Here is a 25,593-nt window from a genome sequence, read left to right on the forward strand (position 1 = left end):
TGCCGAAAGCGCTAGATTCCTACACATCACCTGTTCATCATCTTTAAGGCGGCCTACGACAACATAGACCGGAATAAGCTATGGAACATCATGCAGCGGTACCACTTTCCTGGGAAGTTGATCCGGCTGTTTGAAGCCACCACGAACATGGTGCAGTGCAAGGTGAGAGTATCGAAATCGATGTCGGAATCGTTCGTATCTCACAGAGATCTAGGCACTGGGGACCGACTCTCCTGTCTGCTCCTCAACATCGCACTGGAAAGTGTCATTCGAAGCGTGGGGCTAGACAGCGACATCCATGGCACGATCCTCTATCGATCTCTCCAATTTCTTGACTTGGCGAATGACATCGACATCATCGGCAGGACAGCAGCGAAGGTGTGTGAGGCGTTCACCCGACTCAAATGCGAAGCAGCAAGTATTGGATTGAGAATCAAGGCGACGCAGCCGAAGTACCTACTTGCCGGAAACTCATACCATCTGGGAAGCATTATATTAGTCGACGGCGACAACCTCGAGAGTTCTGCTATCTTGGGACGGTCGTTACTTCGGACAACGACATCAGCAACGAAATCCGGAGACGCATTGTGCAGGATAATCGATCATACTACGGCCTTCGCCGACTGCTTAGATCCAGAAGACGTCGAGACCCCACAAAACGTGAGAGATATCGCACATGGATTCGCATGGATGACCCTCTATGGATACGAATCTTGGACCATATGAGCGGAGGATGCAACCAAAGGAGCACGGAGCGTGGAGGAGAAGGATGAACCACGAGCTTGCTGAGCTGTACGGCGAACCGAGCATCCTGACGATGGCGAAGGCTGGTAGGATACGATAGCTAGGGACATGTTATGAGGATACCAGACTCATGTCCCACGAAGAAGGTGTTAGACAACGATCCCCAGTTCGGCATAAGTCGCAGGGGAGCCCAGCGAACTCGATGACTAGATCAGGTGAAGCGAGACCTGTCGGAGATCAGGTGTCTACATGGATGGGAAGCTGCAGCTAGGGACCGAACATCCTAGAGAATGACTGTTCACCGAGCCATGTCACATCGACGTGCTCTTTCGTGAGCAGGCCAACAAAAGAGAGAGAGAGAGAGAGAGAGAGAGAGAGAAAGAGAAAGAGAAAGAGAGAGAGAGAGCGGACCAAGCCGAACCAAAGATATCGAAATTCGTTGCTGTTAGTGTGACTTTTCGTGAATCAGGTCGAGTTTTTCGGTCAAGTCTTCTGCCACTACTGCTAGAGGTGGTTTGCTTTATTTCCTAAATACGATTGGCAATTGCACCAGGTAGGCCGGGGTTTCGAAAAAAAGAGATGACATATCAAGGCCACTGCCCTGTTCCGCATTCCTAACACCGCTCGCTTTTCCTTCTATTCGACCAGTTTGTATTTGAAGCTTCCTCTTTTTTTTTTTTTTGAAACCTCACCGGCAATGTACAATCGCTTTGCTCGATTGGAAAACGGCTCTAGTTTGATGTCCGTCCCGTGCATGCAACTTACAATAAAATCACCCTTTTCGAGGCTGTGTGGTTGGTCTGCTTGCTGCTTACTCGCTAAAACAAACACGTGTCTGCGCCTAATACTGTGCTGTTGGACGCTTTTCTTTTTTGCTCTCCCCTCCTCCCCTGTCGTTAAAACGCACTCAGTAAGTACTCGCTAGTACCTTTGTCCGATAGTAAGAGGTTTTCGGTAGAAACTTTGGATTCCGCACCTTCGCTCATTATTAAATCCTTCCGTGCCTAGGCCCTTACTCGGTTGTATTTTGCTACTAATTTTCATCCTACCCAGCTATATAGCGTACCCTAGTATCGCAGTCTTCGGAATTAAGATACGATCAAACGATGACCGGCACACTTGCGCCAAACATTCTTACTAATTACATTATTACACACGCACGCATTCATTCAAACACACACACACTCACACACACACTCTCCGCTTACATCCACGCACGCGCTCTATACGGTCGGGTTCGCCTCGACGATTTTCTTCGTGCGGCAGCGCTTCACCAGCAGCTCAATCGACCAGGCGGTCACGCACAGAAAGATGCAGAACGACTGCGAGTGGATGCAGATCGCGTAGCTGTCCGTCCAGTCGCGGATCGCACCGATCAGTGGCCCGAACGCGATCACAAACAGCGCCTTGCCGACCATGTGCCAGCCGAACGCGGCCGGCAGCTTCTCGAGCGATGAGTACTCCGACACGCATAGCGTAAAGTTGGCGAGGGCGACACCGCGGAAGAACCCGGTCACCGACAGCCAGATCATCACGTCCGTGTACGTGCGCTGGTGGGCAACAACTGGTATTGAGGGGGGGGAGGAATTAAAAGAAGAAACAAAAAAACGGAGAAAGAGTACTATTAACATCTAGTGAAGCGGGCATAACCGATCCCATGACACTTACTCGACCGGCTGATCGCGACGAACACGAGCGACACCATGAAGATGTAGCGTTTGCGCAGCTTCAACCGATCGCCTATCGGCGGCACGATGATACGGGCCGCAATGTCGGTCAGCGCCGACACGGACAGCACGAACGCGGTGTCGCTCTTGTCGAACCCGAGGCTGGCCATGAAGAACGGCGTCACCATCTTGAAGTTCATCTCCGCGACGTAGAAGATGGACAGGCCGAACAGGATGTTCAGGTAGATGCCGTCGCGCAGCAGCCCGACGTCCATCAGTGCGGTGAAGCGCTGCAGGAAGGACACCTTCGGCTTTACCATCTCCAGCCCGAGCTCCGACTTGACCGTTTCCAGCCGCTTGGTGCGGGACGGGACGCGAGCGAACGAGCCGACGTGCGTGTTGACCCGCCGTATGATCTGGTAGTCAACGTCCTCGGCGTCGGCGTCACCGGTCTGTCGGTCGAAAGGAACAGAAAGTTTCAAAATAGAGTTTGCTCGTTGCATCTTACGAGAAGATGATGACAGCTTTCAAGCACGAACCGAATCAATTGAATTTGAATCTCAAAATTTACGAATCTTTTAACTTTTGTAGAGATATTTACAGTGAAATCTCTCTAAGATGTAGTCTCTTCAAGATTAATTGTTTCTTTAAAATGAACTTTGCAACGGTTCCGTAATATTCCATACATTTTTATGTCTATTCAGGACTATTGGTGGGAGCTCAGAGTTTCCAGGATCGATTCCGGAAACTGAATCGGCTCCGGAATCGGAAACGACCTGAGAATGGCGATCTGCTCCGGTAACGGAATCAGAATTGACTCCAGAATTGGAATTAACTCTGGGATGAGAATAAGCTCTTGAATTGAAATAAAACGTTTCAGAAGCGAAATCAGTCCGGGAATCTCCATGAGAATGGATCGTTTACTAGTAAATTTTGATTCTTTACGGCTATCCATACGTAGCTTTATAGGATCCAAACGTTTCTTCTCATGAGGATGCCGAAACAGACTCCCCGCCGATTCTGATTTCGGAGCAAACTCCGATTCCGGAGCCAATTCCGGAACCGATTCTGATTCCGAGACCAATTCCGGAATCGATTCCGGTAACTGATTCCGGGCCTACTAACAGGACCTAATCGATTCTAGAAAACATTGGAGCAAGCCGGAGTCAATTCCGACGAAAAATTCATTTTTCCCATCACTATTTAGGACGCGATTTGGCGATATGCGATTTGGCAGCCGAAATTCTCTAAGATCATGGTCAATAGATGCCATGTCATTCCTGTGGTTTCTTGGATACCTTATAGCAACACCTTCATTAGGTTTCCTTAATCTCTTGCAGCTGACCGTTCCTTGAAGATTCACCTTAGAGAGATTTCACTGTATGATATCATTTGAGTCTAGAGGTTTAGAAATCATAGATGATTAATTTTTGATTCTGAAGAGTCACATCTGTATGAAATCATCATCAATCATCAACTCCATGTGCTTCATTATACCAATTATTTGATTCTGTAACTAACTCGTGATAAATTATTCATTCTTCACTATATGTTTCAAAGATTCAAATATCTTCGAAGACTGAGATTCTCTTTCTGATTGGTTCATTAGGTGACTTGATTTTGGAACCATGATACTGAATTCGAATTGTCCCAACGCTGCACATCATCTTCAATCATCTCCTACGCCCGTGTCCTACTTACATCCACGTGCACGTGCATGCAACTGCCGCTGCCGGTAAAGTCAAGCGTGGACAGCTGCGACACGACCGACTCGCGCCGCTTCCGCAGCGCCAGGCTCATGCTGGCGGTGGACGCAATCCGCGGGAAGGATGGACGCGTGCGCATCCCAACGCCACCCTGGTTCTGCACGCTAACCGACGACGTGATGCGGGGAAAGGTGGGCCGCTTGGGCAGTACGCCCGGTGTGCCCGGACCGGTACCGTTCGCTGGCGCTCCACCGGCCCCAGCAGTCACTCCACCGCCACCACCCGCTGTCACCGCCGGTGCCGTATCCGACTGCTTCCGTTCGCTGCCGACGCGGCGCGGAAACAGGAGCGATTTGATCTCCGGCAGCGAATCGTTATCGTCGTCCTCCTGCTCGAGTATGATGCCCATCGGTGGCGCCGCCTCGACCAGCTCGATGTCTACCTCCTCCTCCTTCAGGTGCCACTTGATCGGCTGCAGCAGCATCGCGCCGACGGTCGCGTGTAGGGCCAGCCCGCTCAGCACCAGCACCGCACCGCGGAACCCGTACAGTTCGAGCAGGATGCGGACGAGCTGCGGCATGATCAGCATGCCGAGCGCCGTCCCCGCCATCGAGAGGCCAACCGCTTGGCCGCGCTTTTTCGCAAAGTAATGGTTCAGTGCTACGAACGCGGCCGATGTTGCCAGCCCAACGCCCACACCTGCGAACAAAACAAAACCAAAAACCAACCAAAAAGACGCGTTAGTGTGAGTCCACAAAGCGAAGCGACCAGTTCGCACACTTACCATTGATCACGCTGTACGTGGCCAGGATGTGCGCCATGCTGGTGGCGGGTGACGTCAGGGCAAGCCCGATGCAGCACAGCAGCGAGCCGGCGACGGCCACCTTCCGGTAGGAGAACTCCTTCAGCAGCGGCCCCACGAACAGGCCGGAAAAGTTCATCATCACGTCGAGCATGCTGATGATGATGGCGGCACCGGTCGTGCCGACCTGCATGTCCTTCAGCAGATCACCGAACAGCAGCCCGAACGACGGCTCGATCGAGCGCGTTGCCAACTGCCGCGCGCGTTGCCAGCAACGCGCGGTTTCGCGGAACAAGCGGAACAGAAGCAACGCAACGAAAAGCGCAATCGGCCAAACGGAAGGTAACAGCAAACGAAATCCGAAAAAGAAGGAAAAGAAAAGATCGGAGGGAAGAAAATAGGAGAAAGGGGGGAGCAAAGATAAAACAAATGGAAACTTAAAAACAAATCAACGAGGGTAAATAATAATGTGAAGGATTTGTTTTTCCTGCGGTGGGCGGCCTAACGGACCACTCCGCAAGCGTTTTGATTGAGATGTTGTGGCGGTGTTGGAACGCTGTGTCTTGTGTTTGCTTGTGACTCCCAGGCTAGCTAACAAGCCGTGCTAATCAAGCGAGTAAGCACACGTGGGTTGGAGACGATCGATAACACATCTGCAACAACAACCGCGTCCGCCATCGCGGGCTATCAATTTGTTTGTCCGGGTACAGTTCAAATACGCACTCGCTGGCGCGCAATGTTGGGGGGATTGTTGAGAGATATATCCAAATCTCGCAAGTAGATGTTGGAGTGACATTTGCGGTACATTCTAACGTTCGGCCAATGTTTTGATGCTGTCCAGACATGCCTATGCTCCAAGGTTTTATCAGGTTCTTGTCATTTTTTTTCCACTCCGGAAATGACTTATAGATGTTAGGGGTCTTCGTTCTCCACAGTTTTTTTTGTGTTGGGTATACTCACGTTCACCATGCTCACGCCGAACGTTGCCATCCAACCCCAGCCCCCGTCCGGGGCGACCTTTTTGGCGGCCCTCAGCTTTTCCATCCCGTCTGTTTGCCGGCAACTTTTCTCTGAACTTTAGACTCTCCAATTCTTTATGTTTTTTTTTCTTGCTATTTCCGTTGATTCCTAAAAATAGAAGCATTAAAACAAATAACAATTAATAAGCATCGTGTTTGCTCATTTCATCACGACAAGGTTGGACGACAGCAAAACATCCCCACTGTGGGGTACTTGTGGAGATGGCAGGTCGACACTAGGCTATCTAATGACAACACGTTGCATACGGCGGTACCTTTCTTCTAACAAAACACACCATTGGACACCCTTAGGCACGGTCGTTTCTCAAGTTTTGCACGGTCATCTCTCATTTTTTTGTCTACCCTCTCGTACCTTTTCCCTCGAAATCTCCAAGTCACTGGCACCCGGTGCGGTGTAAGCACTCTGACTAGTGCCAACTCCCGATCGAGACTGTCGCGAGCGCCTCGCCTGGGAGCGTCGCAACTATTCACGAAGCGCAGTGCGGTGTCCCCTGGTCCCCACAGCACCAATGTTCTATTATTTATTTATGATCGTTTTTTCCTCTTCTTGCTCCTCCTCTTCCACCTGCTGCTCCTTCCTTCCTTCACTCCGGCACTGCTGCTGGCATTAAATCCAATGACGCACGCACCGAGCGAAACCCACAAAACCGCAAACTGATACTGCTGGCTTGTTAATAGCCCGCGCAATGAGGCCAGAATTGATCTTGATCGAGGTACCAGACGGGGAAAAAGGGGAAGATCTGCACCCGATCATCACCCAATAAACGCGCCGGTCGGTAACAGTACACCGTGGTGTCTGGGTTGCGCCGGCGAACCTACGGCCACCAGCGAACGATAATTGATCAAACAAGCAAGCGTATCATCCCGCAAACGATCAACAACTTCCCCGGCGACGTGATACTACGTTGCGCTAATGCTTGATAGCGCAGTAACCATCAACACAAATCACTCACTTCCCTTTATTTATTTTTCTTTTCTTCTGCTCGGCAGATAGCGACAAAATGGACAATCGATACGCGATAAAAACCAAACCCCGATGCTAAACATGCTGGCACGCACCGAATGTTAACTGGTAAATTGATTTGTGACCTCCAGTGAGGTTCCGCTTCAACAACCACAAAAAAAATGGAACCGATACAGACCGGCAGCTGGTGGCCGATGGTGGTTTGATTACGAGAATGTCTCGAGACACTATATACGTCTTGACGATAGCGGCGAAAACTTCCCGGGCCACAGATAAAACACAGCCTCCGAGCCGGCCCACTGCCAAGCGATTTTTGTAAACTTGCTCGATGAGTCAACAATTACCGGCCACCATCATCGCGCTACCCCAATTAGCGTGCCTGCTCTTAATACGCTGCTAATTGGGGACACACTGCCGCCGATCTACATCGGGGCCTGGAGCTGCGGATCATTATCGCGAAAGGTTACACGCGATGCTGACAGCAAACTACCTTCAGCTGGATCAGCAACTACCTTAAGAATTCTGAGAATTTGTTCGCGAATCACATGATCTCGTTTGGAGACTGCCGCGATCCAAGATGCGGTGCGCCGGCAGAAAGGCACCGAAATGCATCACACAAGCCCCTCGGCACAATCGAACGCATCAATCAACTCCTCCACGGGCCGGCCGGAGGAGGTCCAACCTTGAAGTCGATCAGATCAGAAAACCTCAACCTCGGTTCCGATCGATACGCGACAGTACAATCGAGCTGGCTGTCAGAGGCAGTGTCGCGTTGAGCGCGTGCCACCCTTGTGTGTACCGTTCTGGAGTGCTTATTTACCGTATCGGTAACACGTGACACAGACCCTAGCCGTACGCGTCCTCAACCGGACCTGAAGTGATGTCTTCATCCCGGATCTAATCTCTACTGTGCTGTCGCTGTAGACTCTGTTTTCAAGTTCATGTCCCGGATCGGGCAAGCGGGCCCGAAACTGTGCCCGCCCTACTTGTTCTGCGGCTGCCGACCTTGCCACCATGCGCCATGCGTGCGCAGCGTGATAAGTGTAGGACGTCTGGCACCAACTATTCCCCAACGACCACATCCACGGTCGTAAGAACCCTACATCAGCAATACTTTTACTACTACCCCACTTCTTCGCTCCGGCCGCTTATCAAGGCCTTAGGCAGAGTGGTCGCTGTGTGGATTTTTGTGGCACAGCCATTGGAGAGGGTAAAAGGGTGTTAAAGCCATCCCAAGCTGCTTGATAGGTCTGCCACACTGTCGATAGTGTCGCCGCACTCTGCAAAGATTATCGCATCGCGGCTTATCGTACTTTCAAAACTCCCTCCCCCGGCGTCAATCGGGAATGGAACTTCAGGAATCGGTCAAGGTTCTTCTCGAGCGATATCTCGGAGGGCCGTTGCGATACTGTGCGTGGGACCCCCGCAGTTTGCGAATTGATTGGCAAACTGCATATGCTGTTTTTTTTGGGTGAGCCAGTGAACTCTCGCTCTTTCTCTCTCGCTCTCTCTCTCTCTCTCTCTCTATCTTAACGGCAGGATGTGCGAAAGTGCTTATCGCTTGGATGTTCGCAAAGATCGCACGACAATGTGGGTCGCATTACTCACCGAACGGCAGCGCACACTCTAGGCGACAGGGTTGACGCACACGCGCTCAGCTGTAATAACACGCCGGGCAGGCCGGGCACGAGGGTTTGATGGACGAACGCAACTACGCAGACGGCGGTTGACTGTTGACTGGGCGGTTGATTTTGGTGCATTTGAGCGATGTCGGGTCGAAGGGGCTACACGGTGGACGGTGTGGAATAAATTGCTGAACCTCCAATGCACCGGTACCAACGGCTTGGGGGCAGTGTTACGTACGGTGCAGTCTTAATGCTTCTAATCAATCGGCAGCACGTGTTTGTTTTTCAAATCTAAGCGCGAGGAGAGAGAGAGAGAGAGAAAGAGAGAAGAAACCATTTGCACACATTAATTTCAGCATTGAAATTAGAAAAAATAAAACCCCTGTCAAGCAATGGCTACAAAGCTGCGCTAACGCTGCACAAAACTGCTGCCGTGACCGGAACGGAAAGAGAAAAGCATCCACCAGCAGCAGCAACAAAAAAATGTGCATCGATAAAATAAAAACAAATATCTTCCGCTGCGCGTGTCCGAGGCGCATTCGGCGCACGTGGAAGCAAACGCAGCGAAGCAAAAACGGCACACAAATACTATTTCTTCTCTTTTTTTTTCGTTCGCTGGAAGGGTCAGTTGGAGGAGAGACCGGGGCACGGCAACAAAATATGCTCCAACACACACACACACACACACACACACACACACACACACACACACACACACGCGAACCGCTTGTTTATTTTATGACAGCGCAGCGAAAAGCAAAAAAACACATTGCCAAACTTCAAATAGGCGCATTAAACCCCCCCCCCCCCCCCCCCCCAAACTCATATTGCAAAGAGAATTAACCATTTTTGCACCACGTTTGCAATCGACTCGATCTCATGCGTGTTCTCTGGTGCGTTCCATGGGAGCATACAACAGACGCACCATAAGAATGCATACGAAAAAAGTCTACCTCAGCGGGTGACATCCCATACCGTATGGCTGGAACGGCTCTTCTACACACCCTGGGAAGAGCCGAAAATAGCTGCAAGTGCGTCTTCGGCTGCGATGGGGGGACAGGAATACTTCACGCGATTTTGCTCTCCAGCGTCAATGTTGCATCAGCTGGCTGGTGGTGAAGATGTATTTCTGGACGTGCTGTTTTCAGTGTACCATGTGCCGGAGTAGGAGATAAAGAGTAAATAAACAACGCAACCTTATCCCCGGAACTTCCCGAAACGATGGCAATAAACGTGGAGTCGCGCAAAACCCACTCAATCGAATAGAACACGAGAATGGGTGTCTCAAAGGCGTGCTCAAAGACTTCTGGGTGTTACAGTTTTATAATCCCAGATCGCTCGTAACTGCTCGGAACTATCAAACCAGATGGGCCGTTGTAGTGGTTGTATTCTCGGGCTCAGAATATATTATCGTTCCAAAGTCCACCCCTTGCTCGGAACGGACGGCAAAACAGAAAACCCGCTGTCGCGAAGATTCAACCATGCCCGCAACAGGTGATGATCATCGGGTCCGCCCCTCTTCAACCAATTTCCCTTCTGAAGACAGATTTCGACTTTTTTTTTGCGATGCCGTTTTGATATCTAACCTCAATTTACGATACGCATACACGCTCGGTGTTCTAAATTTAAAAGCCACGGGGCAAATAGTGCGGCCGCTTGGCACACATGGGCACATCGGGCGATGCGAACCCGCCTTGCTTCGCCCACAACAGCGCGCTGTCCTGTCCGCACACACACACACACGCTGTGCACACTAGCCGCTTGCCAAGGAATGTGGAAGGTGAAGGGTGCACAGCAATCGATGAAGAGACGCCCGTTTCCGCCCGGCCCTTTGAGTTCGTGTGTATTGATGTTCGCTCCGCGCACGTGGCAGCAGTGCAGAATACACACAAGGGCAGTGGCCGTCGCGACCAGTGCGAGCCGGAGGTTGAAATATGTTGACGATTTGTTGGGGAATTAGAATGAATGAAAGATAAATATTGGAAGGGAGAAAGAGAGAGAGAGAGAGAGAGAGAGAGAGAGAGAGAGAGAGAGAGAGAAGAGATAACGCTCCAAAGTGTTGAGTGTGAAGATGATGTCGAATTCTGTTACCATCTATCACAAAAAACTGCTGACCGACGCTAATGTAGACGCCTGGTTAAAATAAGATGTACGCAAGGGACCCAAGTGGAGTAGAGGTTTTCCTCCATGGGAAGCGATGAACTTGGAGCAGCAGCCATGTGTCAAAGTGCGTTGACTCGTGATCGTGAAACGAGAACGATCGAGCCAGAGCAAACAGCCAAGAACGGTCTCGAAGGCGGAGAAGAGAGCACTCAAACAACCGAAACTAAGTCCTCCAATAGTAGTTTAAGGTACTAAACAACCAAGTCGTAAGGCTAGACCACTCCGATATGTGCATAGTGAGTCAATTGGTTCTAATTCTCGGTGCTGCGGAACGTAAAACAATCGCTTCCGGATCAAGAAATTGATTTCTTCCACATTTTCCGCCCCAAAGTTACGCGGGCTCCACGTAACTACCGGCAGAACGGAGAGTCCAGCTGATTTATGTTTCTTCTCACTTTCTTTCTACCCTCAGCAACTGCCTGACACACTCACACACACACACCTACACACTACTTCCGAAAACATATGCTTTTACCACCTTCTTCGTAGCCGCGTCGAGTGACGTTTTGACGGCGATAGTTTTCTACCCTTCGCACACGCGGCCGTGACACGCTTCGTCGGAGCGCAACCGGCGAATCCGCGAAACATGAACTCCGCACCCAGCACACACACACACACACACACTCACACGCACAATCCTTCCCAATGGCAGCAACAAGAAAAGAAAAACCGATACGAAATGAAACAAGCGTGTGCAGGGCAAGTCTCCTGTCGTTACAAGAAAACGCCACCACACACTATTGCCTAAGGAGCTACGAAGACAGCGGTAGACTCACCGAGCGTTGATGAGCACGGACAGGGCACGGCAAACGGATAAGCACTACACCCCCGACCATGCGGACGTTCGCTCACTCACTGGCGCGCGCCTGCCGACGATAAAACCGTTCGCGCGACAGTTGGCACGGTTTAGCGGCGGCACTGTACGAGCGCACCAGGCCTGTCAAACCACGCCCGGGTGAGTGAGAGATAAGGCAGTGGAGAACTAATGGCTGGGCAACGATCGCCTGAGAGCAACCCATTGGAACACGCGGACCGCCTGATGGCACACTTAATAGACGGAAATCGTGTTATTGTTTGGATAGCCCGTTTTGATGGTAATAGCATAAATAACCGTTTTCGGGCCTTCTTCTGATCTTCTGATTGTGAAAATTATTGTTTGCATATGTACAGCTATATTTATTTATTTATGTATTAATTTTTATTTTATTAATTGCTCGGCTACGTTGGGTTACAGCAATAGTGCTTACTGACTATAGTATACAATTATTCACGAAGGAGTTGGAAGGAGTTTATGGTACGGAAAAGGAGCGAAGACGGGATCGGTAGACAGGATAGGATATGTTGAAATCGAACAGATCAGAAGTACTATTAAAAGACGACATAGCTCTAACAAAAGGCTCATTGCGAGCAAAACGTGTACGACATATAGGTAACTGGAGACGAAAACGATAACGTAAGGTGCGACAAGGTGCATACAAATGTAAGCGCGACAGAAGTGAAGGAGTATCAATCGTATTGAGCAATATGCCAGCGACGAAAGAAGCCTGAGCGACCGAGAGGCGATGCTCCAACTTGGCAAGGCCTAATAGAGTGCATCTATCGTCATACGAAGGAAGCGGAATAGAGTGATGACCCAGCGACCTACGAAATACGATCCTTGTAAAACGTCTCTGGATCCTCTCAATCCTTTGGAGCAGAGATAGTTGGACAGGAGACCAGATGACACAGGCATATTCCAGTACGGAACGGACCCAACAACAATAAAGGGACTTAAGACAAAAGGGATCACGAATTTCAGTGGACATGCGACAAATATAACCAAGACTTTTGTTGGCCTTGTTGATGACATAGTCCGTGTGCTCCTTGAAAGAAAGACTCGGGGCAAAGAAGACGCCAAGATCCTTAGACAAGGACGCACGGGGAATAGGGGCATCACAGACACTATAAGCATGAGTTATACTTGTAGAAGATCGGAAGAAAGACAAGACGGAACATTTTTCAGGACACAGGACTAAACCGTTAGAAGCACACCATGTAGAGAATTTACAGAGCCAGGATTGAAGGACTAGACAATCAGCTGTAGAAGATACAGGAAGAAAAATGTTAACGTCATCCGCATATAGCAAGAAGCCGTTAGGAGGAAGGATCGAAGTACAGTCATTGAGGAAGAGAATGAACAGTAAGGGACTAAGGACACTACCTTGAGGGACACCCGAAGAACTAAGAAAGCATTCAGAGAAAGAGCCACAGATTTTAACTGCATAAGAACGATTCTCAAGATAGGAGTTGAACCACGGCAATATAGAGCCACCGAAACCTAGTTTTCGAAGCTTAGCAACAAGTAATGATAGAGGTATACTGTCAAATGCCGCTTTGAAATCGGTATAGATAGTGTCTACTTGCTTACCACTAGACAGATAGTGATATAGAGAAGACAAAAAACACATTAGGTGTTCTTCTGAAAAACGTGTTCTTTCTATCCGTTTGTACGTGTATTATGAGTAACTGTTCCATATGTTTAGCATCAAGAAAGAGAATGACACATTGATGCTGATAAGCTTTTTTAGTTTCATAACTCACATGTGGGTGATGTGGCCCATTGGGAAATATTACTATCACTTGAATGTCGGTGATGTGGTTGGTGATTTGGCGCGTCCATCTCAGTGGATGTTCTATATCAGATTAATAAAAAAACAAGCATATTTCAAAGCATATGGGGAAAAAACATCGACATTTTGCTTCACAGCTTTTAGATAATTGTATTGTAAAATTGATTATACTAACTTACACTTAAACAGACATCATCTGATTACAGTTGTACCTCACTTTAAAAAAAACCTCAATTTCATTCCTATTCAACCGTTGAATTTGTGCATTTAGTGTGTTTTTAGTTTAGTCCTAGCTAATATTCACCTTGTTGTCGGTACATATCGATTGCAAGAATAGAAGTAGCCTGTTTCTCCCACGATAGATTGAAAAAATCTATAAAAAAACAGTATCGTTTTCTGTCATTGCATCGTGGGCGAAGCGTGTATTTGAATTCTCATCATTTTTCTCTTAAAATTATCCGCAGTTTGACATGCCTGACCAAAGGCACACGAAAGAGACACAAACACAAAGAGATTAACGAAGCGAGCGAGCGAAATGTATCGGCACCCGGCAGAGCGCGCGTACCAACAGAGAAACAACACTGCTGCGAGCATTTAGCAGATAATCGAAAGGCATCTACCCCTGCTCAACCTGGAGCCCATAATAGTGCTCTCTGTCAGAAGTAGAACCGACCGTGCTAGCCTGCCATCCTGCTTTATCGCTCGCACACACACTGTGTCGGCCCGTATCGGTCTTGATTAGCTAATAATGGTTCGATGCGTTGCGTAGGTGTTAAGAGCTGAGCGCGTTTGTGTTTGCGAAAACAATAAAACCAGCGTTGATGGCTCGTCATAATTTCAGCTGACATTTCGAGCTGGCATAGGCGCACGGGGAAAGATGAAGCCCCGGACTGAAACCGTCATACACATTAGCGTAATCCCGCCTGAGGTTCACGCAAATAATTGCAGATAGATATTGATGATAGGTTATCTACGATATCGAAATGTTTAGAAACTCTTATCTTCCTGCAAAGCCCTGCTAGACAGCTGTGCTGGGCAACGCTCTGGGAACTCGACCCAGCGAAAGGCTGTAATGTAGGTCAACAAGATTCAGTTTAAAAACAACAACTGATCTACACTAACTAACGCTAACTTTATCGCTAACGATGGTACGGGTAGGCATTGCAAAGCCCCGTTTTCGGCACCATCATTCTCTTTGCTTTTGTCTAGCTACGACGCACAGTTTTTTGACAACCACGATAAGGGCCGAACTGCTGACGGATCGATAAATGCTGGCTGGTCAATAAAGTAAGCGACCCTTATCAAACCCTTTATCCCGAGACAAACGAAAGCGAGACGCGCTGATGGTTCCCAATCAGAAGAATGCAAAGATGCGATCAACGACGCGGAACAGGAACGGTGTGCAATTTTGCCGGCCACAGTCGACCGGGATACGTCCTCCGGTTGAGAGACGTCTTGCTAGGTCCTGGTAGAAGTGTGCCCTCGGGATCAGACCCGCCAAGTTGTAGATTTTTGCGTGCGTGTTGTTTAAAGCAAATTTTCAGCAAAAGTGTATATCTGGGAGAGTTTACAAAAGGTAGGTATTGTAAATGTAGGACCTCATTCCTCTGTAAATGTAGGACCTCAGCTATTGAACCAAAAGCTAGCTCGCTTGGATTAGGACCAAGAATACAACAATCAACACTCTGTAACAGTTTCGGGAACTGGTTTTCTACAACCAAACTATACATGGCAATGTCACGTTCTAAGCGGCTGATCGGGCAACGACTATTGATTCCACCGGCACGTATCAGTGGCGCGCCGGTTGACATTAACAACCGCACTTATTGCCATATTGTGAAGCGAGATGAATATGGAGAAGATATCGCAGGTGTGAAACAATATTGCCGAGAGGGGAAGTAAGGTGTAGCAGACAAAAGTCGTTGAGACTGCACGAGATGTGATTACAAACTACTAGCCGGCCTCCGATAGCGCTGTGGTCGCTAAACATGTGGAGCTAGAACTACTTAAATTCCGCCAATACCACTTGTTAATAGTGCTGATGCGACTCCCGGGCAGGGGTTTTGTTTTTATTGCTTCTCCTCAATCAAAGCTATCAAAGTAGCTTGCCGGTGCCTAACGTGACACATTGTCGGCACCGATTGTTATAGAACGGAACTCCCAGCGCGTGGGACAGGTTTAAGCTGGACAGGTAGTCATGTGTGGCAGTTACAAAGTGTGTGGGTGATGTGCTTGATAAGCCGGATTGGCTGGCACATCGGTAGCTGCGCTCTTTCCAACACACTTTCACTGCTCATGGCAGTGATCGAGTTGTCAGGAAGAGCGACCGTAAAGACCACACGCGCATCGGCTATGCATTGTAGTCGCCCGGCTACTCCATAGAGATAAGACATGGCAATTCACTTCCTATCAAACATCTCCTGCGCGGGTCGGAGCGAGTTGGGACGATAATTTAATCGATTGATAGAGAGTCCCTGCGCACACGAAACGACAGAAATTGTGTAATTAATAGTATCAATCGATTCCGCCATGATCTAGCGGCAGTGTCGGTAGGACACGGTATCACGTTTGTGCGGACAGTAAAAGTGCGCAGCCGTATCGTCCGACCACTACAGCAGACGTACATTGGACATTGCAAGACGAACCCGACATGAAGTCTGACAGGATACGGCAGCGTTCGGATGAGGATGAGGACCACGAGTACACGAATCAGATGACGATGCGTATCGGCGAGCTAAACAGTGCGCCAAAGCAGGCAGGTTTGCAGAAAAATGGCACCAGCAAACGGCCCAAGCTGCCCAAGAACCGGTCGCAGCTGGGCAGTGACTTTGTGCCGCCCGATGGTGGCTGGGGCTGGATGGTAGTACTGGCTGCCGGCTGTTCAAATGTAAGTATGGGGGAAGTAGCAGCTCCGCTATGTCTGCAAACTCTAGTTATGTGTTGCTTTCCCTCCTCCGAATCAGCTCTGTACCTTCCCGGTGTTGCAACAGTTCGGGCTACTGTTCCGCGACCGGATGACGGAACTATCCATCAGTGCGTCCGAAGTGACAACCATCATCAACACACACTCCGCACTAACATCGATCGTGGGGCTTGCAAATGGGCCCATGTTTCGTCGGTTCACCTACCGGCAGGTGGCGTTTGCCGGCGCCCTGCTAGTAGGCATTGCCGTCAGCCTGACCTCCCTGGCAGACAGCTTCCTCCTGTACATGGTCACGTTCGCGGTGCTGTACGGTGCGGGCGTGGGCATCAACACCTCCGCCAACTCGCTCGCCCTCAACACGTACTTCAAGCAGAAGCGACGCATCGCCACCGGATTCGCCTGGACACTGACCGGGCTCGGGCCGATCGTGGCGCCGCACATCGTCACACTGCTGCACCGCCACTTCACCATCAACGGTACGGTTCTGCTCTTCGGCGGGTTTGCCATGAATGCCGTCGCCTTCGCCCTGCTCTACCAGCCCGTCCAGTGGCACTCGAAATCCTCCCGCCAATCAAAGACCGACCCGGAGGATGGTAGAGTGCCGGCCACACCTGCCCCCAGCACACGCTGCAGTTACTGCCAGTCGGCCCAGGACCCGGAGGCCGTCCCGTTCAACACGCTGCCGTTCGAGCGGACGCCACTCGATCAGCTCGCGTACGATGCCGTCGTCGATACCGGCACGCCGATGCTGTCCCGCGCCAACGACGGTTGGTACTCGCGCAGCTCCCTCCGCTCCCTGTACAGCTCGCGGCACAGTCTCAACGCGTCCCGGTACCACTCCCAGCGTGCCTCCATCAATCTGGGCGACGCGAAAGCGTACATCACCCTCCCGGCCAAGGATACGATCGACGAGTGCCACACGGAGGACTGCCCCAACGTGCAGGCGGAGCATGAGCCACTGCGACGACCCACCGATCCAATGCTACAGCCGCTCAGCAAATCTCCGCCGGAAGGCAAAGCCCCCGGCCCAGTTCCGGAGGTCCCGCAGCTCACAAACGGCAGCACTGTCGCACAGGGCGAGAAGGATGTGCTGAAGCAGGCATCGAAAAGACTCGCCCAGCTGGTGGAGGGCTCGAAGCCGACCGGGTGTACCTGCTCGGCCGCACTCGAGGCACTGCTGGCGGACTCGCCGGTGCCGGAGCCGCCGCTCACCCTCGCCCAGCGCATCATCATCTTCTTCGATCTCGACCTGCTGCGCGACCACATCTACGTCAACATCATGATCGGCATCACGATCGCCAACTTTGCCGAGCTGAACTTCTCCATCCTGACACCCTTCGTGCTGGCGGACTTTGGCTGCACGCGGGACCAGATCGCGGTCGCCATGTCCGTGCTCGGCATGACCGACATCTGCTGCCGGTGTCTGGTGCCGCTGATCGCGGACCGCATCAAGTGGCAGAACCGCACCTTCTTTCTTGTCGGCGTGATCAACATGGCGCTGGGACGCGTGGGTACGTGTGTTAGACGCCGTGGCACTTAGGCTGGTTCAACATTGTTATAACATTTAATGGTTTGTGTTTCGCGCACAGTTTTAGCACACTTCCACAGCTACGGCGTGGTGTTGGCCATTGCTTGCTGGATCGGTTTCAACAAGGGTCTGCGGACGGTGTTTATGGCACTGGCCATACCGTCGCACGTCCCGCTGGATCGTCTGCCGGGAGCAACGGGGATACATCTGCTGTTTGCTGGGTTCTTTTACCTGTTTGTCGGTCCCATTGTCGGTGAGTATCTACAGCGAGTTTGTATTCTACGTCTATTCACTAGTGAGCTATTCCAAGGAAAAAAAAAACACACACACACTAGCACACATTTACACACACCTGTAACAATCCTGTCACTGCTGAGAGCGCGTATACTAGCACTCTACCGGTGCTTTGTTGTCTACTGTTGCCACGCAAAAACGCACGAGGGCGGTGCGTCAACCGGGCAAAAGTACTATGTGTTTGCCTGTGTGAAGCGATGCAGCTGGGCTTGGGATGCTATGATGCGGAGTGAGTTCAGTGAACGAGCCCGAAACAAAGGAAGCGACGCCGAAACTGTGAAGCCGGTTCGTATCCGATTGGTAGCGATCGATCGACAGTGAATGTCAAAGTTGAGTGAACGAATCGAGTGAAACAAGCGTGAGCGTAAGAGCGGAATAGAAGGAAATGCCCTACAGTGCAGCTCCCCACCCAGCATTGGGGCATTGTGCTTTGTGCGGGGAAAACTTATTTGCTGCGTCCGGGCGCATTGCATCACCAACACGCAATGAATTCTCCCCTTGTTTCTATTTCTTCTTTTGTGGCGATTTTATTTTTTGCACTGCCCTGCTCGTCGTGAATCATACGGCTGGCACTGTACCGGAACAGCTGGTTCGCATTTTAATGTGCTCATCTGTGCTGCTCGCTGCTCATCTCATTATCATCGTAATCGTGCTGCTGCCCCGTTGCGTGCGTGGTTGTTGGCGGGGCCGTGTAGCAGCAAAGCTCGGCCATGCGTACAGTGGGTGGTAATTCCTTAAGTGCGTTTTTCTTTAAAATGTTATGTTTTAATCAGCTATACCATTTTTTTTTATTTTTGAAATAGGACAAGAAGCCTTGCCAAAATGAATTTTCAATTGATCATTATCTCAGAGAGATATACATCTTAGAGACAATAAAGTATTGCTATGGAGTACCCAAAGCAGCTCCTTTGATCGCTAAATAGAGGAAAATCAAACTGGTGGCTGATGTTTCAGGGGTTTACAAGACTTTTTGCAATGTGTGCTGAATATTTTGTCGCTCACGAATCTTATGTTGACAGTTAGTACGTATTTGGACGGATCCAATGTTAATTTTCAGCCCAAGCTTAATTTCAACAGCGGTAGGTAGGTGCAGCTTTTGTTTTTCTCCATTATTGTTCACATTTTTACACATTTAATTCACAAAAACGGAAAGGGGAGGGCTTAAGCTTTACAATGATGTGTCGTTTGACCCATACCTCGTTTTATTCACTAAATAAGCAGCATTTGAGTCGGTATCGTTAAGTCCATTTCGTATCCTTCTGATGCTTTCTGTAGTCAGTTGTTACGTGAGACTGGGTGACTGGCCCTGCGCACACGTGGCCGTTTTATTTAGCGTCGGGTTGCCCCCCCGACGTTCAGGCACCCAGTTTCCCGGGATACCCACCCCCCTCCTGGTTCGCCATATGCCACCATCCTCCCAAGGGGTTGGATCTAGCCCGTGTACCCAAGCTAGGATATATGGAGGCACATGTTACCACTCTGCACGACGAGGACGTGTCGGAATAGGAGTTGGATGGGAGAGCCTATGTTATCCCTCGGAGGGCTTCGGATCCCATCCCATTACAGAGCAAAGCACTCCTGAGGCAGGCCAAGACCGCAAAGCGGTTGTAGCGCCGGATAAGTAAGTAAGTAAGCAGCATTTGAAAATTAATTCCCAAATTTTGGAGTGCATTTTCAAATGCTGATTATTTAGTGAATAAAACAAGTTTTGGGTCAAACGACACATAATTGTAAAGCCTAAGTCCTCCCCGTTCCGTTTTTGTGCATTAAATGTGTAAAAATGTGAACAATAATGCAGAAAACATGTGCAAACCTGTACATCCCCAGCGCTGTCAAAATTAAGCTTGGGCGAGTGAAAATTAACGTTGAATCCGTCCAAATATCTACTAGGTGTCAACGAAAGATTCGTGAGTGACAAAATATGCAGCACACATAGCAAATGACTTGTAACTAATATACGAGTTCAGTTCATCATCGCCATTCACAAAATTCTTCAGAATTCTTCATCAATTCCGTACTGCTATCATACATTTTGCGTTCGCGCGGCTTCGACCTATGCAGCTTTTCCGTATCATTCGCATACCAGAATCGCTTCTTATCCTCGCATGGTTTTTTGAAACCTTCTCTATCGTATAAGACTTGAAATTCAACATCACAAATCATACTAACCGCAAATTTCCAGTCAGGAATGGTACGATCATAACGTTCACTCGATCACCATCGTCGGTAACAATCAATATGATCGTTCCACTTCCGGTTGGCTCGATGGATCTCTGGTTTTCAACACATTCTTGTTGCTCGTGACATGTGAGATCACATCCAAAATCCAGATAACACCAGGTCGCTTCTCATGCTTTTCAAGCACACCTCTTTCAGATTTGCTTTACCAATTTCTTGTATTTTTTTTTTCGTCAAAAAATCGTTTCGATTTCCAACTATCAGTGGACAGTCAGGACCAAATTGTCCCTCTTCTTGACGAGGGTTGCAAACGCCACATTTCTTCATTATTGCCTTTCTAACATTAACAACTCAATCCTGTTTAACCGAGTAAATACAACTTAATTCATCTGTTAAAACTTAATTCAATAACTGCTTCAACTTCTGTGTCTCTACCTGTGGGTGAGTTACACTTTTAAATATACTTCGTGTTATAATTGCTAAATAGTGCCATTTTTACCTGATTGTTGTTCAATGAATTTTCTGGTTTTACTCGAATTACAAAGCTCTTCTACTATTTCACAGAATAGCTCGGAATAGCTTTAATCGGTATTGTTGCACAAGACAAAAACAGTCTAGTTAGTGTAGCCTGGCATATTAATGCATATACAAATGAGTAAATTAATGCACATAAGCTAAATGGCACCTCTAAAGTCAAAACCGAAACCGTCGTATCGACGAATCGTTCAGAACTAAACCATCTTCTTTGTACGATCCAAATTGACAAGAATTGTTATTAACTTGGTTATACAGTCCAATAAACAATTGTCAAGATGCTTAAAATAATGCCTGATTTGAAATGCGTAGTTGTCTACCACTTGTAAATACCTCAACCCATATTTTGTACACTATCCACATGATTTAAATAATTCTCGACTTCGATTGAATAGCTGTCAGATCCGGCATGGTTTGGTTTGCAACCCGTAATCGATTAAATCGATCGAAATTAAAAAAAAAAGCATAATTCTTGTATTGAAACATTCTTAAAACAAGTGTTGAAATAGAAATCACAATTCAATTTTACCAGAGTTATCTGAGTTAATTTACCTGTGCATTATACAGCAAATAAATGTGCTAAAAAAATGGCCCACGCTTACAATAATTTCGCCCACTGTAGCCGCCGGCGTTCAATCACCACGCACTAGCGCCCCGCCGCGCACACACTTTCACTTCCATCGAATTTTGCTAGTGTTAAGCGGGCCTCGCAGGGAAAATTCCTTGAACGTTTCCTGAAGGTACGCGGCGCGCGTCGTCCAGGAATTGATTTTCCTCCCGTGGTTGGCTAGGGGGTTTGAGAAACTCGACCCTCCACCTATTATTTTTGCTGGTGTGCGTTGCGTGGCAGTAGCAGTCGGAACGAGAACACGCAGCCCCGATTGGCCGATGGACGGTGCCGGAGGGAAAGCTCGGAGAGGAGAAATCGAAATTGCGAAAAAAAAGGTACCGCGAGGAACTCGTGAAAGAAGAAACACAAAGCCCTCGCAGACCAGCTGATTTCGATTCCGCTACTCAGCTACGGTAGGGTGGTGAAAGAGAAGCGGAGGGCCCTTTTAATTTTGGAACTTTTTTTGTGGACACAAACGCATCTCTCGGTTACAACTTTAAGTCTAATCACATCCTTCTTTATGATGGAAAGATACTTACACAAGCGCACATCCAGTTTGTGTCCAAAATTGTTGGGACGTTGACCACGACGAGTGTCTGTGTGTGTTGTTGTTTTATATATTATTTTTTTTATGAAAGTTGGTTTGATTGCAGATCGTGTATGATGATGGTGTAATGTCGGATATCCAGAAAAAGGGACACACACACAATATTTTCAACACAAAACATTAACAGATACACACACACACACTCACTCACTACCGCAGTATAACAGGGGTTGAAAATGCCGGAAACGTGGTTGGAGAGTTTCCCTTTCGCAACTAGCCGCGGTAACGCACACGACGCTCGCTGCCCGGTCGGAGGAACTTTTACGCTAAACAATGGCACCGCACCGGGAATATGGCGCGCGTGTGGTTCTGCAGAAAGCCTACATTTGCATACGTTTGACACATGCACACACGCACAGACACACTTGCGGGGAGAAAAGTGTATGGCCGCCGGTATGTAAACAAAAACAGAACGACGAGCCGCACCGTGTGTGGCTCTCCTTTTGTGTGTGTCTTCTTACAAGCGGCGATGTGCTTCCTTCAACCGAACACACACCAACACACACACACACTGGGAGTCACTAACTCGCGCACAGCGCGCTCCTAATGCAAACGGCTAACTGGCAACAGCTGCTGAAGTGAAACTGGTTTTCGGTTGTTTCTTTTTTTTTTTTTGTTTTCTTGCTAGGAGGTTTGCGCCCTTCGCTTAGGCCGCTGCGTGCGAATCTTTCGTTCTCGCCAGGCACTTCTTTACCATGCACCCTTTTTGCTCGCTTGCTCTACCGTACTCGCTCGCACTCGTTCTAACTCAGCAGTGCGTTGCGTCCCCCTCGTGCTATGGCGGTGTTGTGTGTGGTGGAATCTTTTACAAAACGATGCGCACAACACGCACACACACACACACCTGGAAAGACACGCACACACGTGTTCGCTCGATGTGTAAGATCAAGTGCGCCCTTCTACCTGAGGGCAAATCAATCGCATTAGGAGAACAAAGGGAGAAAGCGAAACCGACTGAGAGAGAGAGAGAGAGAGAGAGAGAGAGAGAGAGAGAGAGAGAGAGAGAGAGAGAGAGAGAGAGAGTTTTAGAATGATATAATATTATTATTTTGAGTAATAATTTTGAGAGAAAAATTTAAAATTTGATATTTGATTTGAATTTGATTTTTTTAGGTAGTGCGAATGTAACTATATCAAGCTTCAATTACTACAGAATAATTTCACTCTCTTTTCTGAAATGAAATACAGTAGCAATTTATAGTAAAGTACTCGTCACGGAAAAATGTTGTTCTTCAATTGTAGAACAATTGCGTATGCGAGCGAAACCCATCCGTATGGGAATCGATCCATGTCCGACCTTTTTGGAAGGCGGTGCGCATCTACCTGTTGGACCAAGGGGGTCCCCAAACTGTGGCTAGCGGGCCGCATAGGGGTATAATGCGACCCGGCATGATTTTATCAGGCTTCAATTATAGCAAGCTGAAGAAATTGTATATATTAATTTAGTATTTTCCTGAAAACGAGATTTTAACGTTCTCGAGAAGACGAGAAATGTTTAGCCATCTAGAAAATGTCGCTTGTATATCGCTTTTAATGTTGGAACTGTTAGAAACCATTATTAGAATTAAAATTAAGGTGAACTAGAACAAAGCATCACCCAAACCTTAAACAACTCCTTAGTTGATTACAGTCTTTCCCCAAGTTACGCGAATAATGCGTTCCGGACAAATTCGCGTAAGTCGAATATCACGTTTTACAGCCAAAATATACTTAATTAATAATTAATAATAATTTTTGATTGAATTTAGTTTATTTATGTAATTTATTACTTATTTAATGCAATTCGTGTAGAAAATAAGGTTATTTCTGTCTTTTTAGTGATATAAAGGCTTTGCAATAATTGCAAATTATTTTCCATTTGACAATTGATGAAGATTATTGTATTGATTAAACATATGAACTGTCAAAAATAAAAATTCGCGTAACTCGAATTCGCGTAACTCGGGGAAAGACTGTAATCGTCATCTAAATCAACTGTAATCAACTTCATGCTCTAGAGCAGGGATCTCCTAACATTTCAATTCGTGGGCCGTATTGCTTCGTAAATAACGTTGTTGAGGGCCGTTTTGACATTACTCTTGGTAATGAGAACATTTAATTTCTCGTTTTAATTTGAAAATGCTCAATGAATATTTTAAAATTCTGCATTTTTCTTTTATAGTAACTTAATTTTTGTCTTGGTCTTATCTTGAAATTTGATGAAAATTGTCAAACTACTATAATATTTACATTATTCTTTGCAACATCGCCGCGGGCCGCATTATAGGCTCTCGAGGGCTGCATGCGGCCCGCGGGCCGTAGTTTGGAGACACCTGCTCTAGAGCGTTATATATGTGTCCATCGTTTGTACTGGGTCGCTGGAACAATATAGAGTGATCCAGAAATATGGTCGTTAAAGATGCCTAGGTCTTAAAACTCTGCTGCCTGGAGCTAAGAAGTTAATGTGCCTTAGAATAGACGGGGCGTCAATAATCCCTGTTATTATCTTGTGAAGGAAAATACACTGTGCCGTCATTCTTCGGCGCTGGAAAGATCAGCTAGAAGGATCAGCTAGAAAACGGCCCTTAACAATATTATTTGCGAAGCAATGTAGCCCGTGAACTGAAATGTTTGGAGATCCCTGCCATAAACCATCAAGTTCAAGCCATACTACCGAATCGTTGAAAACAATTGCTCAATCATCTTGTTATGACATGCCGAGACATGTAATGAGATAACACAAAGAGCTGTTACGTTTTTTTCTGTTATTTAGGGTACATTATGAAGAGATTTCAAACTCCAAAACGAATACCTAGAATCCCTTCCAATCTCCTTGTACAGATTAGAACCAATCCTGGAGTAAGATTAGAGTGGCAGCAAGTAATGTACGATGGTACGCACTCGGCTATCAGACATGAACCAAACTCGCAACCCAAATGTGTTCTCATGTGCCACATAGCATCGCCAGTGAGCTGCAACTACTCTTCTAGGTTTGGCTATTGAAATCTTTTGAATTTTATGGAATTTAGGCATTATCTTTTTTATGCTAACATCTTATTAGTTCCTGAACTCGAGTTCCTGAGTTCTTCTCTAGAATTGAAGTTCCAAATTCTAATATTGCATCAACAAAAATCTGATTGAATCTCCCATTCTCCATCTCAGGATATGTGAGGGATACGACTAACTACGCCACGACGCTACACTTCCTCAATCTCGCCACCTACACGATGGCCATCTCCTGGGCACTGGAGATGTACTACTTTACACCCCGCCAGCAGCGCAGGGAGAAGGTCAAAGATGCGACCGGAAGGTGAGTTTCGCCAACTCAATCTTACAAACGCAAGCGTTAGAGCATGGTCGTTCCATACTAATAATTCCTAGACCGTACAAAATAAAGCAGAGGAAAGATAGTATCTTTGACTTTGACGAGGTTATTTATGCGTTGCAAGCAGTTGTGAATGCAAATATCGCCGTGAAAGAAAGCGTAGCGCAAGATATCACATTACGAAGAGAAGTATTTGCGTTGACCCTTGATAACTTGGTAGTCTTCTTGGTCTTATGCTTTGACTAGATTCCTCTAGAGGATCTTTTTCTTAGCCAATGGCTCCAATGTTATCTTT

The 25,593-nt window shown here is 47.9% G+C and overlaps 2 protein-coding genes across 7 annotated transcripts; one reads left to right on the top strand and one right to left on the bottom strand.

Moving 5' to 3' along the window:
• Positions 1–1,232: 1,232 nt before the first annotated feature.
• On the bottom strand, positions 1,233–22,998 carry LOC120960947 (uncharacterized). 6 transcript variants are annotated; one of them, XM_040384440.2, is made up of 7 exons: positions 21,927–22,998; positions 8,532–8,839; positions 5,880–6,047; positions 4,902–5,172; positions 4,113–4,816; positions 2,413–2,863; positions 1,233–2,308 (listed from the first exon to the last, which is right to left on the bottom strand). In XM_040384440.2, exons 3-7 carry the CDS (start codon positions 5,961–5,963, stop codon positions 1,968–1,970), a joined length of 1,851 nt encoding a protein of 616 aa, XP_040240374.2. In that variant the 5' UTR covers positions 5,964–6,047; positions 8,532–8,839; positions 21,927–22,998; the 3' UTR covers positions 1,233–1,967. The 6 variants fall into 6 exon arrangements, with proteins under 6 accessions (XP_040240374.2, XP_040240373.2, XP_040240379.2 ...); XM_040384439.2 differs by lacking the exon at positions 21,927–22,998 and adding an exon at positions 11,488–11,592; XM_040384445.2 differs by lacking the exon at positions 8,532–8,839.
• On the top strand, positions 14,702–25,393 carry LOC120960945 (uncharacterized). Its single transcript, XM_040384438.2, has 5 exons — positions 14,702–14,896; positions 15,859–16,207; positions 16,284–17,754; positions 17,833–18,024; positions 25,136–25,393. Exons 2-5 carry the CDS (start codon positions 15,971–15,973, stop codon positions 25,285–25,287), a joined length of 2,052 nt encoding a protein of 683 aa, XP_040240372.2. The 5' UTR covers positions 14,702–14,896; positions 15,859–15,970; the 3' UTR covers positions 25,288–25,393.
• Positions 25,394–25,593: the final 200 nt, after the last annotated feature.

The sequence above is a fragment of the Anopheles coluzzii genome, chromosome X, assembly GCF_943734685.1.
Source record: "Anopheles coluzzii chromosome X, AcolN3, whole genome shotgun sequence".
NCBI lineage: Eukaryota > Metazoa > Arthropoda > Insecta > Diptera > Culicidae > Anopheles > Anopheles coluzzii.